The sequence below is a fragment of the Pinus tabuliformis genome, chromosome 2_2, assembly GCF_031772625.1.
Source record: "Pinus tabuliformis cultivar Carrire ecotype Pingquan chromosome 2_2, CPIR1, whole genome shotgun sequence".
In the NCBI taxonomy this organism is placed as follows: domain Eukaryota; kingdom Viridiplantae; phylum Streptophyta; class Pinopsida; order Pinales; family Pinaceae; genus Pinus; species Pinus tabuliformis.
The window spans coordinates 724,639,294-724,658,248 of record NC_142300.1 but is presented as its reverse complement, the minus strand read 5'-3'; the positions used below and the strand labels follow the sequence as shown (position 1 = coordinate 724,658,248).

At 39.2% G+C, this 18,955-nt stretch overlaps 1 protein-coding gene and 1 long non-coding RNA gene across 2 annotated transcripts in view; both read right to left on the bottom strand.

Moving 5' to 3' along the window:
* Positions 1-2,202: 2,202 nt before the first annotated feature.
* LOC149194709 (hexokinase-1-like) overlaps positions 2,203-18,955 on the bottom strand; it is a 258,104-nt gene continuing 241,351 nt past the window's right edge. Inside the window, exons 8-9 of the mRNA XM_089405145.1 lie at positions 3,164-3,245; positions 2,203-3,015 (exon numbers count right to left, since the gene is read on the bottom strand). Coding sequence (XP_089261271.1) covers positions 2,683-3,015; positions 3,164-3,245 — 415 coding nt within the window. The 3' untranslated portion in view covers positions 2,203-2,682. The remainder of the gene's footprint in view (positions 3,016-3,163; positions 3,246-18,955) is intronic.
* The window catches only part of LOC149194711 (uncharacterized), a 38,614-nt gene continuing 23,101 nt past the window's right edge, over positions 3,443-18,955 (bottom strand). The window contains exon 2 of the long non-coding RNA XR_016254557.1: positions 3,443-3,571. This is a non-coding gene — a long non-coding RNA (uncharacterized LOC149194711). The remainder of the gene's footprint in view (positions 3,572-18,955) is intronic.

The window sequence follows — 18,955 nt, the reverse complement described above, 5'->3', positions numbered from 1 at the left end:
AGCTGCCAACTCTTGTACAACTTGAATGCTCCTCGACTCAGATAACTCCATCAATAGAAACTTGCAACAAACTTCGGTTGCATCCCCGTCAATTGACAAATCTGCGAAATTGTGTCGAGATGAAATTACAACTCTTGACTAATCGTGAAAGCTGATTTCTTGCGACTCTGAACAATTCGAGAATTTAATCCAGCTCTATTTCTAAATCACACACAGAGATTAAACATGTACCACATAGAGAAGTATATAGGCAATATTTTAATTCAAGTAGAAAAAGGAAGATTACAAATTGGCATTTGTGCGCAATTTCCCCATAGTCAAATTTGACTTTTTCATTCTCTTCTCTAAATTCTCTCCACCATACTCCTCGCATACTTTCATACACAATTATATTCAAAAATTGTTACATAAAGCTCTCCTATTTAATCTCAACAAACTTAACATGTTTTATTGAAATATCTAACAACGTCCTAAATTAGTCACATTTATCCTTTTACATAACAATTAAATGACACTCATCCTAACTTTTTAATGCTATAGATTATTTTATACATATTTTAGAGAATATTATAAAATAAATAAATTTTAAGAAAACCAACTTCTTTTAATAAATGAGATTAACCTAAGAAGATCAAATAATTTAACTGAGAATGCTCGTGCATCATATTTTTTTATTATAACAAACTATTTCAACAAAATATAGTAATTATTGATAATAAAACTTATAAAATGAATAGTTAAAAATCTTTCATATTTGATATTTTTTAACGAGAAAAAATTAAAAAGAATAATTTTTCTATACTCCCATCTTATCTTAAACAAACCAAATTATTATTATTATTATCCAATTTTAAGGTCAGGGTCAAGCCAAACACTCAATTGGTATATGAAGCCCCTTGTTTGTGGGACAAGGGACCCACCTCCACACAACGATTTAATTGCTAAGTCTATGAAGGCATACATACTCTACCCCTCTGGTTATGAACCTGTGACCTCTTAAAAAGAAATATGTGGTCTTAACTATTAGGTCCATTCAAATTTTATACCAATTACGTAAAACTCATTTTATAAATTTAAAAACCAGGAAAAAAAAATTAAAAAAAAATTAAAGCCCACTCAAATTGTATACCAATTACCTAAAGCTCATTTTATAAATTTAAAAAGCAAAAGAAAAATTAAGAGTTTTATTCCTCCTCATATGTTCAAAGAAACAAAAATTTACCAAAAAAATTACAAATTATTTTCTACTAGGGAAAGAATATGATGCACAAAGATAACACAATAACATGATAAGATGATTCATTAAACTTGTGACCATCAAAGAAAGAAGTCTTGTAAAATTATGTATTTGATGTGGCTGTGATGGATGAAAAGTTTTCGACAATACGCATCACCATTTCTTTATATACTAAATGAGACCTTGTAAGAAAGGCAGCTCCAAAACTAGACCAATTCCTGGAATGAATTATGTATTTGATGCGGCTGTGATGGATGAAAAGTTTTCGACAATACGCATCACCATTTCTTTATATACTAAATGAGACGTTGTAAGAAAGGCAGCTCCAATACTAGACCAATTCCTAGAATGTTTTATAATGATGACTCAACAAGTTCTTCAAATTGCCATTGAACCACCACAAAGCTAGCTATGATGAATATAAAGTTTTAAAAACCATCTTTCAAATTAATATATAATAAATCTAATCAATATTGTTTAAAAACATTAAAATTTAAATATTGCAAATATCATCTTTTCATATAAATATATAATAAATCTAATCAATATTGCTAAAAAAGCATTAAAATTCAAATAATGCAAACCATATCTTATAAAGAAATGTATCAACTGGCATTACTATTTTCATAATTGTCATTTCTCCAATACAATGAAATTATCTTCAAAACAAATATCAATCCTAAAAGTCCTCGTGATTTTATTTAGCATGATAATAGAAGGCTTTTGAATTTGTTTGACTAACTACTAATCAAGAAATAGCATGCTTTAAGTGACTTCTTGATCTTGATGTTCATAGGCATGTTACTGAATGGTAAGTAGGGTACTCACTATGAGGACATTGAGATTCAAATCTGAAGGATACCTTGCCTTCAGGATCCAAAGAACTAACCAATATACTTGATCAAGAACAAACAACAAACGCCTAGACCTATTTTGACTAATTTCTCAACATCACAGACTTGCCATTGATCATAGTGATTATATTAAAGCCATGGATAGAACTTAAAACGCCGTGAAAATGGCTGGTTAGAAATCTCTCGAGCTTAATCCTTTTTAGGGTGAAGGGCTGCTTTCACCTTACCTGAAAAGTTCAAATCTTATCCTGGCGATACCAAATGTAAATGCCAATTGCCTAGACATAGTAGCTGCCACTGATAAATACAAGAGGCCCATAATTTTGATGGGCACAAAGCGAAAATTCTAGACCTTTATTCATGCTTGGGATTGCTAGACGAAGAGGTCAAAATTATTGTAAAATAATTACAAACAAATATTTCCTACTCTAAGCATCAGTCATGAAAGAAGAGGGTGCACGAAGATGATACGCTAACATAATGAGATGATTGATGAAACTTTGAGACTATCACAGAAAGAGGGTCTGTAAAATTGTATTATTTGCTGTGGCTGTGATGCCTGAAAACTTTGCGACAAATGCATCATCATTTCTATATGAACTGCGAGTGAGATGCTGCAAGAAGGGCAGCTCCAATACCTGACCCATCCCTAGAATGCTCTATAACGATCATTTTTGAAGCATCAGGTCCAACCAATTCCGTAACTGCATCCTGCAGATACTTCCTGAAGGAGGGATAGTGCTCATAAAGTCCCCCATCCATTGCCACCACAGTCCTCTCTCCAGATGTAACCCCATTGCCAACTCTACCAATTTTCTTGAGTATTCCAACAATCCCAGCCCCAGCTAAACGGGCACCACGCTCTGTGACAGTGTTGCAAAGTTCAACAACAATCTTTCGTGTTTCTAAACAAGTGTTTTGTATCTGCACAAAGAAATAAAATAACATATAAACATATTGAGATCTAGGTAGCAGTGTTTTATTTTTAAAACCCAAATACTAAATCGGGATATTTAAGCGTCGTTGCGTTTTTATTTCCATGTCATCTGGAAAATGGAAAAGACAAACTTACTCCAAATACATCCTGCAATTTCTTTTTAACAACTTCCAGCTTTGGTGAGGTGTCTTCGTGCATGGCAGACATATCCGGAGTCCTGAATAAACATGGTTGAAACAAACAAAGTGCTCATTGTCACTGGGAAAATACACTAAGATTGTATCTCAAGTCAGCAGTGCCATTCCTTCATTGATCATGTTAAAAAAACAGAATAAATCATTGGTACTATAAATAAAAGATGGTGAACATAATACTCACTGATGTTCAATACAGCAGGAAGGAAGGGGTGTAACATTGAGTCAACAGCAGGGTCCCTATTCTTAAGTTTCTATTTAGAAAATTGCATACTCCAGGATAAAAGGAACGCTTGCATCTGCATCTTGTTATCCAGTATTTGCCTTAGGGCAGTTCTCAAAAGGGGATCTAAAAGAGGAATTGTCATAGGAAAAATAATTAAATTAAAAATTGTATCAGCTATGATGGCAAATATGAAATGATAACATAAGATAATTTTATTAATGCCCAACAAATGACTACAAAGATAGGTCAATGGGATTGAAGAAGAGAACAATTAGTTTGTACAATGTGGGAGTGCAAGGGCAACTCATAGAAAATGCTGAAAATAACATAAAGAAAGAAAAAAACAAGTGGTAGTGCTGCAGTGACACACATAAAAGACTGTAGCACAATATAAAATAATCAATATCTTGCCAAGAAAGAATGAATGAGATAGGAAGACCTGGAAATGGATCTAAAGATGTCAAAGACTCATGAATCTGCTCACCGATGGCAAGGGAGAACTAAACTCTCATTCAGAAATTTGAAATTTCTAATAGATAAGTAAAATTTCAAATAGGAAACACATTGTTTTAATACAATAGCTCATAAGACAAAAAGATAAGTGGCAATATGTTTAGTAATTCTGAGCCTGTCAGTACAGTTAAATTGAAAATGTACACTTGCCTCAAAAAATGGAGGGCCTTTTATAGGCAAAGACCCCTCTTAAACAAATGAGGTATTTAATAATCGACAAAGAAATCTCTCAAGGAGCTACAAATTACAAAACACTTAAATGGTATTGACGGAGTTGGATATTATAAGGGACGCCAAGATGGGAGCGACAGTAAAACTGTTACCACAAAATCTAGCAGGCCTTGGAGAGAGAAATCCTACAAGGCAAATAGCTAGACTTGTTAACAATGGGGCAATGATTCACTTTCACCACAGCCAAGGACCCCTGCGCTTTACGGATTTTCACCGATGGGAGGAGTCCTGGTAAGATATGATTACCTATGGATGATATTCTAAGGTTACCTATGGAATCTCTCAAGCAAGGCTCAAATTTATGGTACAAGGCTTCAAGAAGCAATATGCTTTCTACAAGAGACATAGGAGTAAAATGCACAAGACCTAGGCTTTTATTGTTTTGCTTGATTTTAGGTATTCCCAAGATCAAGGCAATAAGGAGAAAATACTTATTGTCATATACTTCAACAAGCACTAAGCTCATACAACCTTCAAGGAAATCCCCAAAGTTGAGGAAGAATAACTAGGGTTTCCCTCTTAGGGCATACCTAGGGCAAGAGAGTTCATGGAGAAAACTAAGTGGATGCCCACCAAATTTGGGGATCACCTTAACTTGATGTTTAGGCTCTCAAGTCCCCACAAAACTTCACCCAAGGATTCGCTCTAAGCCCTAGTTAGACATCCTAGCCTTAAGAGGATTAAAATTTCAAGAGAAAAGTTTATGGATGAAAAGTGAGAGTGATTACTAAAAACTTGGATTAGTGCCTTGTCCTTTGGGCATATGGAGTCAAGGAGGCTCTAGATAAGCTAAATTGTTTCTAAGGAGGCTAAATATTGATGCCCTATGTACCAACTTCTAGAATTTACCCACTTCTAAAGAAAATGGAATTTGATAGAGTTATAAGAATTTCTCGACTAGGAACAGTCACTACATGTTATACAATGAATAACATATGCAATTCTCAACTAGATAGCCTTCAAAATTAATTTTCAATAATTAGGGCACAAATAAGCATAACCTAGAAGCACAATCCCATACATTAGAAACTTTCAAGATAAAATTCTTCAATAACAAGTACTTACAAGATAACATGTAGTATATCCATCCATTCACCAAAGAAATAGCTCCAAAGGCAATCCAAAATAGCTTCCAAACATCGAAATGCATCCAAGAATACTCCAATAGCTAAGAAGGAAACACGTGCGAATTCTCTTATGAGGTTCGGATTCTCCAAGGGATGATGATGAGAGAATGAAATGATCTCTCTCCAATTTATACATGTCTAATGATCTCTAATTTTAGCCTAAATCCCCTCAAGTCATAAAAGAATGGGATAATACTAGGTGAGGTTACAAGCCACCCTCATAGCCAATGAAAATCATAGAAAATAACCCACAAAAGAGGCTGAAATGATGACATCATGCATGTGTAGGCCCTTCTAGGGCATGCATTGGGATCCTCTAGTGCCAAGGTGAGTGTAGAGGGCTCCATAAATCATGATCTAGGGGTTGGCCCCTAAATCTCCATGCAAATCATCCTGTGGACCCCAATTTTGTGTTTGGGGCACAAAATGGGTCTCATGGGTTTCCTGGTGATAGAATAGCTTGATTCTGCTCCAACGTTGAGGGCTTTGATGATGGTGCTAGCCCTCCCATGTCTCGAGGGGTGAGACAAACCTCATTCGGGCCTTGGATAAACTACCAAACCATGCGACCACTGCTAAGCCGGTTGGGGCACATTGGTCCAAGTGAATCATCTCATGAATAATGTGGGGCAAAGCACAGACTGTTGGGGGTGTTGTAGGTGCCCATGGAGAGGAATAATGCTCTGCAAGTAGTAGGAGTCCCATGGCTCTCAACACTTCACCTGTAGGGTGGCATAATGCTCCTCTAGTGGACTTGGGCACTAGTTAAGTTGCCCAACCCATGATGACAACCATCTAGCAATTACACATGATGTCCAGTGTTGCATCTTCACCATTTGGTACAATAATCATTAGTGCATCTAAGTGGATCAAGCTTGTTAGTCAAGGGAAAATTGACACTTCATATGGGGCTTCCCTTCCAAATTTGGGACTTTGATCTCGTAATAGTGTTACCTCCTTAGGTAGGAGTGGCTGATAAATGACCCTATTAGGTGTTCCCAACCCCTAAGGGAAATGTGTTGAATTTTGTAGCTATGATCGGTCTTCATAATTTATATTTTAGCCCTTGTACTATAAAAGAATTTGTAATACACCTTCTTCATGTCATTTTGATTATTTAGCCCTTGAAAGAATTATTGTAAGACATGTTCTTCATGTCGGATTTAAAAGAGAAAATTTTGAATTTTTGGCTCCAAAATAGTCAAGTCGACCCTCCCTCAAGTCAAGTTAGCCCCCGTGAAGAGGCACACCCATTCGCAAAGGCAAAACACTATATAAAGGAATTCGACCTCCTCCACAAAGGAACCATTCAATCTCACACAAGCAACACAGTTTCTAGGCATCTCAGTAAATCTGAAGTGTAGGACAAATCAATAGTGCAACACAAATCAGTTGTGCAAGACGAATTAGTAGGGTTGGACAATTTTATAGTGCAAGACAAATTGGTAATGCAGGACGAATTTGTAGTGCAAGGTCGAGTTGCAGGGTCGAAGTTGCAAGGCCGAGATGCATGGCAATTTCAGGGCTTGACTTGAGGATTGTGGACTAGGTTTGACCATAAACTTTGTTGGTTAGTTTGACCTCATGGTTGACTAGCACCATTAGATGTATCTCTTGTTGATATTGAATAATTTCTCTAAGAAGAAGGTTGTTGGGTTTTCCCCCAAGTGGGTTTTCCTAGGGTAAATCTTGTGTTCTCTTTGTGCATTGTGATCTCTCCCATATTTATGGTTTATAGTTGAATTTTGATGTATACTTTCTTAATGATACACTGGAATCATTAAAAGAAGACATATATCATTAGAAGTAATTACCAATATTTTAGAAATATTGTGCTTGTATCTATTGCACTTGAAAACTCAACATAGTATCAGAGCTTTGGTGACGAAAAGGACGTTGAAATCACCCTTGAAGAAGCCTTGGTAAGAGATCGCACTTGAGAAAAACCCTATATCTACAGTCTATTTGCTTTTCTATGACTATGGGTTCCCATATGAAGGCAAAAACCAAATTAAAAGGAGCTACAAACATTAGGGCTTGGAAAACAAGGATTAATCTTCTTGCAAAAGAAGATCTCTTGGGTATTGTGAAAGGTGAGGTCATTGGAAAGGAAAAAGATGAAGAGAAATTAAAATTTGAGAAAGATGATATTATAGCTAGAAGTATCATTGTAGATTCTGTCAGAGATCATTTTATTCCATATATTGCAAATCTTGACACTTTAAAGAAAATGTATGATGCCCTAATTGGTTTGTATACTATCAACAATATTGGTAAAGCAATGACTTTGAAGAATGAGCTTCGTGATGTTAGAATGACAAGGAATTGTTCTATAGGATTTCTCAATTGAGAGATCAACTTCAAGCAATTGATGAAATCGTTCTCGAAAAAGAACTAGTAACTACAACACTCAATGGTTTCCCTGAATCATGGGATTCATTTGCAACAGGGATATGTACCCGAAAAGAAGCTCCAAAGTTTAATGAACTATGGACAGCATGTACTCAATAAGAATCAAGGCTCATATCAAGAGGGAAGATTCAAAGATCTGAAGGAGGTGACCCTCAAGCTTAAGAATCAAGGCTCATATCAAGAGGGAAGATTCAAAGATCTGAAGGAGGTGACCCTCAACCTTATTCAGCTTGTTTCAAGAAAGGTGGAGGAAGAAAGAAGTTTGGTTTTCAAAGAAGAAATGGAGGAAGAAGAAATGAAGGAAGAAGACCTGAAGAAAGAAGATCCGCTCCTCAAGGAAAGAAAGACATGTCAAAGGTTCAAGGTTATCATTGTCGAAAAATTTGGTCATTATAGAAGCAATTGTCCTAAAAGATCAAATGATAGAAAGAGGAAGGGAAACCATCATGCTACCATGACATACTTGGATGAACTTCCAAAGAAGCATAAGAATGAAGATTCAGGTAACAAAGAATTCTTCTACTTTTTGTTCTTATTGGTTCTATTGCAGAGAGTGGAGACTTGTGGCTAGTAGATAGTGGTGCCTCAAGGAATATGAAAGGAGATTGAGACAACCCCACAAGTCTAAAGGAAATAAGATTATCACAAAAAGTGGAACTTGGAGACAACAACAGTTATGAAGTCAAAGGGATTGGGAAAACATCCATTGAGCTAGAATTAGGTAATAATATTCATCATAGCAACATATTATATGTACCAGGTTTGAAGAAGAATTTGCTGTCTATTTCATGCTTGGAAGATAAAGGAGATAAAGTAGCATTTGTTGATGGCAAAGTTCTTGTTTGGCCCAAAGGCCCAAGTATAGATTCCACTAGAGTGATTGGAGTTCATGAAGAAAGGTTACATAGACTTTTGAAACAACTTACTCAAGCACTTGTCCATAATGATATTAATCCATGTGAGCTTTGGCATAGAAGATATTCTCACCTTCACTATAAAGCTTTGCCAACCTTAGAGCAGATGGTTCCAGGTGTTCTAGATTTGTAGGATGTGTTACCCACCACCAGTGGATGACACCCATAATAGAAATTTTTTCTCCTAGATTGTCTTCAGTCAGTAGCCACAGCCTCTTGCAACCACCAAATAGCTCGATGTGCCATCATCACCACCACTTGAGTCGACCATCATGCACCCTCACCCATCTGTCATGATCATATGTTTGAAGGTGGGCCTTACACCCCAAACGTATGGCTTTCATTATGTAGTTGTGTATTTTTACTTACTTATCATGGACACTTATGGGCATGGATTAGAAGGGGGATTTCGCAGAAACAATAGTCTTGGTCTATACTCTTGTCTCCCTATTCAACTTGGTGGTTAACCTTGTATCCTAGTCCCATGGGATCTCCTCTATTGGCTTCTAGCTTTAGGAGTGGCACTACATGGAAAACACTGATTTTGGTTGCATGGTCCCGCTTCCCAACATCACACACATCACTCCCCTCCACTCATTATGACCCTGTTGTCACTCACTGCATTATGAGTTTTCAGTTGATCAAATTTGCCAAAGAACAGTGAATTTTGAAGCCATCTTCCAAGCCATGGGAGCACTTAAAGGAAAATTGGAACCTCTCCATTGCATAATGCCCGGAACGAGCTTTCCAACGGTATATAGAAGTCCCAAAATGGACTTCTGGATCAGAAGATATGGCCTGTTGAAGATCAAGAGTGTTGTTGCCCCTGAAATGAAGAGGAAGAGCTTATTAGAGGGCCCTAGGCATAGAAAATTGACGATCGGCGACGGGCAAGTCCCGCATCTCGCATCCTGCGACCCTGTAGTCCCGCATCCCACGGCCCCGCAGACCCACAGCACCGCAGTCCCGCACCCTCGCAGACCCGCAGCACCACAGTCCCACACCCCACAGTCCCGCATCCCCACAGTCCCGCATCCCCGCATCCCGCATCCTACAATCTTGCAGGCCCCGCAATACTTTCAAATCAGCGATCCTGATGGGCCATCCTTAAGAAATTACAGGGGAAATACACCGATAGTGTTAAAGCGTCAGGGAAGGCTGATTTTATTTAACAAAGTAATTCACTGAAAAAACAAGGGCGGATGGGCCATTTCTCTCTCCTACATGGGGCCACGTGGCAAAATCCTATTAGTCCTAAGAATCCACGAGGCAGCTGATGTCAGCGTGACGTAGCAGTACGGAGATGACGCGGCAGTATGGACGACACGTGGCACGCAAATTCGGATTTTTCAGGGTCCTATGGGGCCATTTCCGGGTGATACGTGTCCCCACTCAAAAAGTGCCACGTGGCACTGATGATGTCATCAATCCCGCTTATCGACAATTGGCGAAGGTGAAAGGTCGCAACTCCAGTTACAAGGCTTGCGATTGCGATATGCGGGAGCCCCCCGGATGCAGTATTTTATAAGATAGGCTTAAAGGGGCTGTCGGGTCCATCCCCTGTTTTCAAAGGACACATCCCATAATCCCACAGATCGGCGATCCCAAGGGTCAAAGGGAGATCTCAAAAGCAAAGCGTAGAAAATCATTGGTATGCAAGATTCAAAGTATTAAAGGAAAAAGGCCCCGGATGGGCTTTTAAAAAGGCTCTAGCGCCTTAACGGCTAAGCCCCTGGTTCAAGCCCCCGATCATATGAAGAGACCACCGAAAGGGGCTATACCCAAAGGGGGCCAGGCCAAGGGGCATCAGAGCACATTGTTCCGTGATGTTGTAAAGAGGAAAAGCCCTGATACAGTGATGCCCTCTAACATGGTACAAAGCTTTAAGGGCATGATGGGTCGATAGTTGTGGCTTTAAGGGAAACAGGTGGTGCATTCAAAACAGGTATGAGTTGGTTCCAGAAGGCCCATTGTCACACGGAATCAAGGTCAGCACTGACAGGAGTGGAAAGAGACTTGATAGCCTGGGATGATTTAATTCTCGGGCATGGTGTCCCATATAGCGGAAGCGACGGGGGATGGTTGGGCAGCATAGGAGGCCATACCATGAGCAAATCACTACCTGAGGCAGAGGTGATCACAGGATGGGCACGAAGATATTTCCTTTACTTTTCTATCTGATTGTTTACTTATTTTTGTCCTGAAACATGCCTCTCTTCAATGAAGCAATTAATTATGTAATGCTTTTGGGCCTTAGAGCCATCCTGGCCGAGATAGCTAGTCAACCTGACGACTGAGACTCGATCAAAGATATTTTTGTTGTAATGAATGGCCATGCTCCCCTCTCCAGAATAAATAGGAGGAAGCAAGACCTAACAAAGGTTCGCAAATTCTAAAGAAAACACAACATGTTATTTTCAAATGATATGGCTTTAAAATACAAATTTTCTAGAATATGAAGAAAAGGGTGGTGATTCCCCCCTTCAAGTATTATAGTATGTTATCCCTCTGTTAAAACACATTATGTTCATGTTTCTTCTCTAAATTCATGCAATCACAACTGTTAGAAATATTTCAAACCTTCCTCATAGATTCGCTTGTATCAAAATGTTACGCATATGCCTGTAAGTTCCTCACAGATTCATTTGTATCGACATTGTTAATGCTAGTGCCTGTATGGATTATTGAAATTATATCTTTAAAAGTTGCTCTTCAGGAATCATAGCACAAAGCCTCTCTTCTGCCCATCATATCTACTTCTAACTCATATAAGTATAGGAATTCTTAAAGCTGCAAGCTCTATGTGTTAGAGCACAAAATTCTTGATGTTGTAAGCTCCATATGATGAGTTCCTCTTTCTCCTTATCCTCTATCATTGCTTTGCAAAAGCTTATTAAACTGTAATTCCTCGAACTACTCAACCTCCATTGTTTTATGCATATTTCTGAGATTTGTACATGTCAAGAAATACCAAAAAACCATGTCTTCCTCCTTTAGAGGAATGAACCAACCCATGTTATATACATATAGAATATAAGTGAGGTCTCCCTTTACTGTGAATCATTTGAGACACTCCAAATTCAGATGTGCCCAGGCACTGGTCTTGAAGCAATCGGAGGTTGTCTCTGGGAGCTACAACATCTTTTGGCGCCATTGCCAAGGAACGTATTGAAGGATTTTTCCCTTGGGATACGACAAGTTGAGCACTCTTTGCGTAGGTGAACAAAGAGGTTCTGATTGCATTCATCATCACCTTGGTGACTCCACAAACCCACATTATTATTCATCATCTTGGCTTTTAAAAGGCCTCACACTCACTCAAATACATCTGAGCAGAAAGCCCTCTTTATATCTTACCCAGAAAGATTAATTTTTTGAAAAGTTTGGAAAAAGAAAACTCCTCCTGCCTGTGCTACCATCTTGCCAGCCTTTGGAGCTTCCTCATCCAGCTCTCATCCTATTGTTACTCACTACTCAAGAATTGTTCCTAAGGCCCTGGCATACCCTGTGTTCAATCTAGCCACTCCAACCACTATGTTTTTGGGCCAAGTTCCTCGGGCTAGTCTCAATCCCCCTCCATTAATCTAGATGGTTCTTCCAGGTTTCTTGCTAAATAAACATGCACCTCTTAATTTACCTCAACCTCTATGTGCAATGCCCCAGGACTACCTAAAGCAGCTGCCTAGGTTCAATGGGGAAGATGATAACACGGCACAGAGACACATAAATGCAGGGATGATGTCATCCATGTGAAATGCTCTAAAAGGCTAGCATTGACGCCTCTTGTGCTAGAACTTTGGTATAGGACCTCTAAAATCATGATGAAGAGGGTCATCTCCTCATTATGTTGCAAAACATCTCTGGGACCCCTATTTTGGGCTTGGGGCTCCAAAATGGGTCTCATGGATCTCCAAGTGGGTCAAAATCGTGTCTATGCTCCATCAATGACGGCTCAATGGATGATACATGCCCTTCCATGTCTCTTTAGAAAAGATAATACCTCCTTTGGGCCTTGGATCAACTGCCAAGTGTCGGGTCCAATATGTAGTCAGCTGGGGCATCATGGTCCATGTGCATCATCTCTCGAACAATTGGGGCAACGAACAAGCTAGTAGTGGTGTTGAAGAAGCCTATGTTGTGGAAATCAATGCTTTGCATGAATGGAGGCCCATGGCTCTCAACGCTCACCCTACAAATGCAATCGTGATCCTCTAGAGGGCTTGGATCCCCTATAGGGAGGCCAAGTCCAAGATGAAAACCCACCTGCAATCCCACATAATATCTATTGTTGCACCTTTCACCCATTAGGTAAGTTAAACATTATGCATCTAAGTGAAACAAACTTGTTATTCATGGGAAAATTAATACTTCAAATGGGTTTACTTTTCCAAGTTCAAGGGCTTGGTCACGTAATAGTGTTACCTCCCTAGGTGGGAGTGGCTAATGAAGGACCCGATTAAGTGGTTTCAACCCCTAAGGGAATGACATGTCCAAGGTACCTCCTTCAAATGGCAAGTGTCATGTGAAATAATGATGAAATAGAGTGGGGACAAAGGGAAGGCTCCAAGCCACATGCCATGGTACAAGGGTAGTTATGATGAGGGAACCCCACACCTTGGGTGTATAGATGTAAAGGGAGTATACGTGGATGCATGAGTCACCATGGCCTTTGTTTTTCCACCCCACTTATGCCTTTTGCTTCTTATTGTAACACTCCTCGAAGATCTTGGGGTAAGAGCATGCTTCGTATGATGTGGCAACGTTTATTACCCCCTTAAGGTGGGGCAGTTCATCACCCACCAAGGGTTGGGACATGCAAGCATTCCTTTCCATAATGTGGTAGGGCATAGTTGGCCACAAGAATCGGATGATGGCCATAGATGAAGGGGTAGAGCCTTGCTTCTGCCCACGTGGCTTTTGTGTCTCCCAACCATCTTTTACAATTTATGATTGTCTTTTCTTATTGGTTCTTTCTTGTGGCCATTTCTGCTTTTATCCTTTTTTTTGCATCAACCTCCCGAGGCATCATTTCCAGGCCCGACTCAAAGTGTGGACAAGGAGAATGGGGTGCTAACTCCTTGTGGACCCAAATGGCAAATATGTGAATGGGGCTTGTAATGAGCGGAGGGGAGTGATGTAGATGGATTGGGAAGCAGGACCACACATCCAAAATTAGGGTTTCCCCTATAGTGCCTATTGCACCCATTTTGTCACAAGTCCAAGGAAGCAACTAGACAAAATGTTTTAGAGATCAAAATCATCAGCTAGTTATCTGTCATGTCATTGTAAACACAAGTTTTGCAAGTTGTAATGTAAATGATGCTAGTACGACCATGTAATTATGTAACAATGTAGGTAAGCCTATGATTCTATCGACGATTTTCATCCTAGAAGGTTTTTTAACCTCACCAATTATCTTTGTTTCTAAACACGGCTAATCGGAAGAGTTTTTTCCCTCCATCTTAAACCTCAAAGCTAGGTGGAATTTATTGACAAAGTCTTATGTGAGTCCTAGTGTTTTTAGTCGAATCCATCGTAAAAGTGATTTGAGAATTATTCAAGCTAGTTGGGTAAATTATTTTATTACAAATCACTTGGTCTACCAGATCATGTTGTGTCGTAGAATTGAGTAATTATTTGAAGGTCTATAACCAATTGGTATTCCCCCATTGAGGGTTCAATTATAGGAATATTTGATGTAAAAATATTTTAGTGTATGGTCCCTCATACTTGGACACCATGGCTAAAATATTTGAGAGTTGAAAAATAATTAATCCCCTTCTGTCAATTAATTAATTTTCATGACAAAAATTAAATTAAATCCTAAGCCAGAAAATTAATTAATTTAGAGTCAAAAATTAATTATAGAGAAATTAATTTCTCCAAGTGGACAAACTCGTGGGTCAAAGAAAAGTTCATTTTTGGAGGTTCCCCACCTAGGAAAAATTGGATATTTCAAGAAAATTTGGACTCTTGAACCTTGATGGTTAAGTCAAAGTCAAATTTCTAAGGAAATTAGTTCAAAATAATTATTTTTGGACTAATAAAACATGGTTTTTATGAGAAATTCGAAAATTCGTCAAAAATAAATATTTTCGACGATAGAGATTAAAAGTTGATCAAGTATTTATTAACAGTTGAGATTATTTTGATGGGGATCAAGCCAACTAGCCGTTATTTTCCACTTGGAGGGATTTCTCTATAAATAGAAGGCATTTTGCTTCTATTCATCATCTTTGGTCTGATGTAATTTTGTAAACATTGGTGTGAAGCCATTGTTTTGCTGAAACATTTGAAATTCATAATAAAAGACTTTGGGGTACAGTTCATGGTATCTTTGTCTCAATGATCTTTGGTATGTGTTGGGTATGTGCTTTCCTATATTGTGCCTCAATATTATATGAATTGTTATTTCATTTGCAGATGATAGGAACATTATATTGGTAAGTTTTGGGCTTATTTTAGGTGATCTGATTCATTGTATAATCTAACTATTTTTCTTAAGAGATATATACAATTTGCAGGTTCCCCAACCCTTGGGCTCCAAGTTCTAGACTATGGGCACACGCTGACCTTGTTTGGACTTTGGGAAATTTATGTGATTTTCTTACTTCGCTAAGATTGTGATTAATATCTATCTTTTGAAATACATCTAGCCATTGTCATTATTATAAAAAATATTTTCCAAAAATCTTTCAAGCATTGCAGATTTGTGTATATATTTGTAAATATATTTTTTGCAAAATAAACTTTTGTAAAATAGATTTTCTAGCCCTTGTTTTGCAGTTATTTGGGGTTTGGAGTTTATTTTTGAATTTTTTGTATATATTGGAATTTTGGGTTCTCTATATTCATTTGTGTAGGTAAGATCTGAGCCATTTGAAGAAGATTTGTTGGGATTTGAGCTAGATCTAGGCCCTTGAGGGTAAGATCTAGTCTCCAAATTTTTTGCAGGGCCAGCATTGAAGAATTTTGCAGTGATTTGGACTAAATTGAAGATCTGAAGCAAATCTGAAATTTTTGACAGGGGTTTCAAATTTTTTAAGGCCTCTAGGCCCAACGTCCACCCTCCAACCTAGCTGCAGCCCTGATTTGCTCATTTACCCTAGCCGCAGGCCATTTTTGGCCTAGTTTCCCTTGTTGTGGGTCCCACAGGCTTGGCCGTAAGCTTCTAAGCACCTCCCTTTGGCCTTTGTCCTCCTCTTTCTCCCTTCAGCCTCCCTCCTTCTCCTTCCTTAGCTTTCCTCTGCCCTTTTCTCCCCTCTGTTTTCCTTTCCGTGGCCTCTCCAAGGCCTTTTACCCTCTGCCGCAGGCTTCTTCGAGGCCTTTTCCTTGGCCGCAGCCCTTGAGGGGCTTACAGCAGCCCTAGTGGGCTCTTCTCACCCTAACGCAGGCCTAAGTTAGGCCTCTGCCTTAGCCACAGGATGTAAGAGGCTTGATGCCCCGTCCAACCCCTTCATTTTGCCCTTATCTCTTGCCTCATTTGCCTCTTTTCCTCACTGTGAATAATCATTAGATTTCTGAGCTAATTCTTGGTGTATTTCGCAGAGATTTGGAATTCATTTCTTGTGCTTGCAGGTGGCCATCTCATTGGGTAAAATTTTGACAAGCAAGGGAGGCATCTTCAAAGCCATAAGGCCTAAGGGTTTGATCTCTAAACCTTTTTTCCCTCACTGTTTGCTTCAGCAAGACAAACAATTCATAACAGTGGTAGAGAATCTAATTTGAATGCCCTAAAATCATTAACAAGTTTTCTAATTTCACTAACTAATCATTGGACAAATTTGGCATTTTTGTTTGGGTGAAATTTCATGATTTGGTTGACTGTCATCTCTGTTTTGAGTGCATTATAAGGTCTGATCTATAGCAGTAACCTAAGCATCCTTTCATGGTTTGCATCTCCATTTAACTTGCTCTTGAGGAATTAAAGAATTTGGGACTGTTTAATGTACTTGGTATAATTAGCTCACTGATAGCTAGCTGCTGTCCTAAAGTTAAACATTGCTCATTGGAACATAATCATAAAGCCTCCCTTGTGTTCATGCTACATTGATAATAATTGCTCATGGTGAAAGGCATTATTTACATTGTTTCCTAAAGTAGCTCAGTAATTGGAGATCACTAACAATTTTCTCATGTGAGTTGCACAAGATCTTTTCATTGGTGACTTTGGATTTTGGGTTAAGAGCACTAACATTGATTGTTGTTAAATTATGGTATGTTCTCTACTTAGAACAGTTTACTTCTTTTCTTCTTATTAGCCACAGATTAGCAATCACATATACATTAAGTAAAGTGCAGATAGAACATTAAATGATCAACAAAAAACAAGCAAAGACAAGAGACACAAGATGTGGTGGCTAACCAGGGACAAACCCCAATGCGGGGAAACCCTTTGATCAAATCTTCTTTTATCTTCAATAGTTCAACAGAAAGAAATAGTACAAAATCAGAATTCTGTAATTTTATATCAGCAGCAACAAACCCTAGATCAACAAAGTCAAATTTGGTCAAACGAGTTAAAATTGACCTCCTATGCATGGTCACTTTCCGGTCAAGTAGCCCGCGAAAATCCCCAAAAACACAGTCAAACTATTGTTGACTGAAGTCAACCTTCTGCCCAAAACTAGGGCACTCAACGCCAGTCAAAGCTGTGGACGGATTACCTCGATTTTTGTATCAAAATCTGCGGCCTACCTAGGAGAGGCAGTCACACCAAAACCGCACCATTGATGAGTCAACATTTGGTCAACGCAGGTCAAAGAGACCTTCTGCAGCTTCTATGTCATCCTTTCAGCGTCCTCCTTGCCCTAATGCATCCTCCTTCTTCCCATGTGTGAGTTGCTCCTTGTATAACCCAAAGCTAAGGAGAGAGAGAAAAATCAGTGAGATGAGATGATGAGAAAATGAATCAACCTCTCTTGTATTTATATGATTCACTGGGCATGTGTGCCACACATTTAACTGTTGGTCGACCTTGACAATTTGTCAAGTAAATACAAATAAATTTATATCTCCATAAATACTTGTCGGAATTGGATGATCTTTAGACCAATCCTACACCTCTCGACAAGAGGAATCTAGGGAAAATATCAGCTACCATAAATGAGGTGACCCGCATGGAGTTTGGCCCTAGTTTCCAATTTTAACACTCCCTCTCAACTAGGGAGAACTCCATCTGGAATCTGTCTGACCGTTGCTACTATCCCAGCCATCAAATGCACTTCCCTGCACTGCTTGGCCTTGCTTTGCTTTGCTCTGTCGAACTATGAAGAAGAAGAAATGATCGAGGATGTATCATACCATCCTCCACTGACCCAAAGTCAATCTCAGAGTGTGTCATACCACTCTCACTGATCCCAGATCAGTATCCTTGATCCCAGATCAATGGAGGTCATCTTAGCATAGGGAGTAAGTAGATACAACGATGCGTCCATCGATAGTACTACTAATGGTCCCTAACCCCATTTCCCTACTCATTGATCAAATGAGAGGTACTTCCCATGAGTCCCAGACTGCATGGGTAGGATCCCTCGACAGGATAACTAATCATCCTATCCACAGGAGAACGAATCATCTTGTCCAACAGTCGCCACAGGAGAACTAATCATCCTGGCCCACAGGAAAACTAATCATCCTGTTCCACAGTCGCCACAGAGAACTAATCATCCTGGCCCACAGAGAACTAATCATCCTGGCCCACAAGAGAACTAATCATCCTGTTCCATAGTCGCCATGGGGTGTCATAGGGGAAGGTTGAACCTTTCACCCTGTACATAGTGCACCACCAGAGGATGGTGAGTCGCCCTGTGGTTGCATGTCGCTCCAAGAAGTACCCCGTGCCCCCTGGAGCTTCCAAAGCTCAATACATCATACTCGACCCTCATATGAAGGTCTCTTCACGACACCAAGTCGTTCTCGGAAAGTCAAGAATTTGACCTTTCCCAGGGGCTTCATCAAAATGTTGGCAACCTGTTCATTTGTATCAATATGTTGGAGCCTTATTGCTCCCCACTGCACCATATCCCAAATATAGTGGTACCTGATATCGATATGCTGGCGGCGATCATGAAATACGAGATTCTCTGATAAACGAATCATGCTGTAGTTGTCACAGAGGATCACGGTGGTATCTAATGTAAATCCAAACAACTCACTGAAGAGTTTTTGCAACTAGACCACCTCATAGGAGGCCATACTACAACAATGTACTCTACCTCAACGGTGCTCAAAGCCACCGACTTCTGCTTCCTGCTCATCCAAGATATCGAGGCAGATCCCAAAGAGAAACAACACCCGGAAGTGCTCTT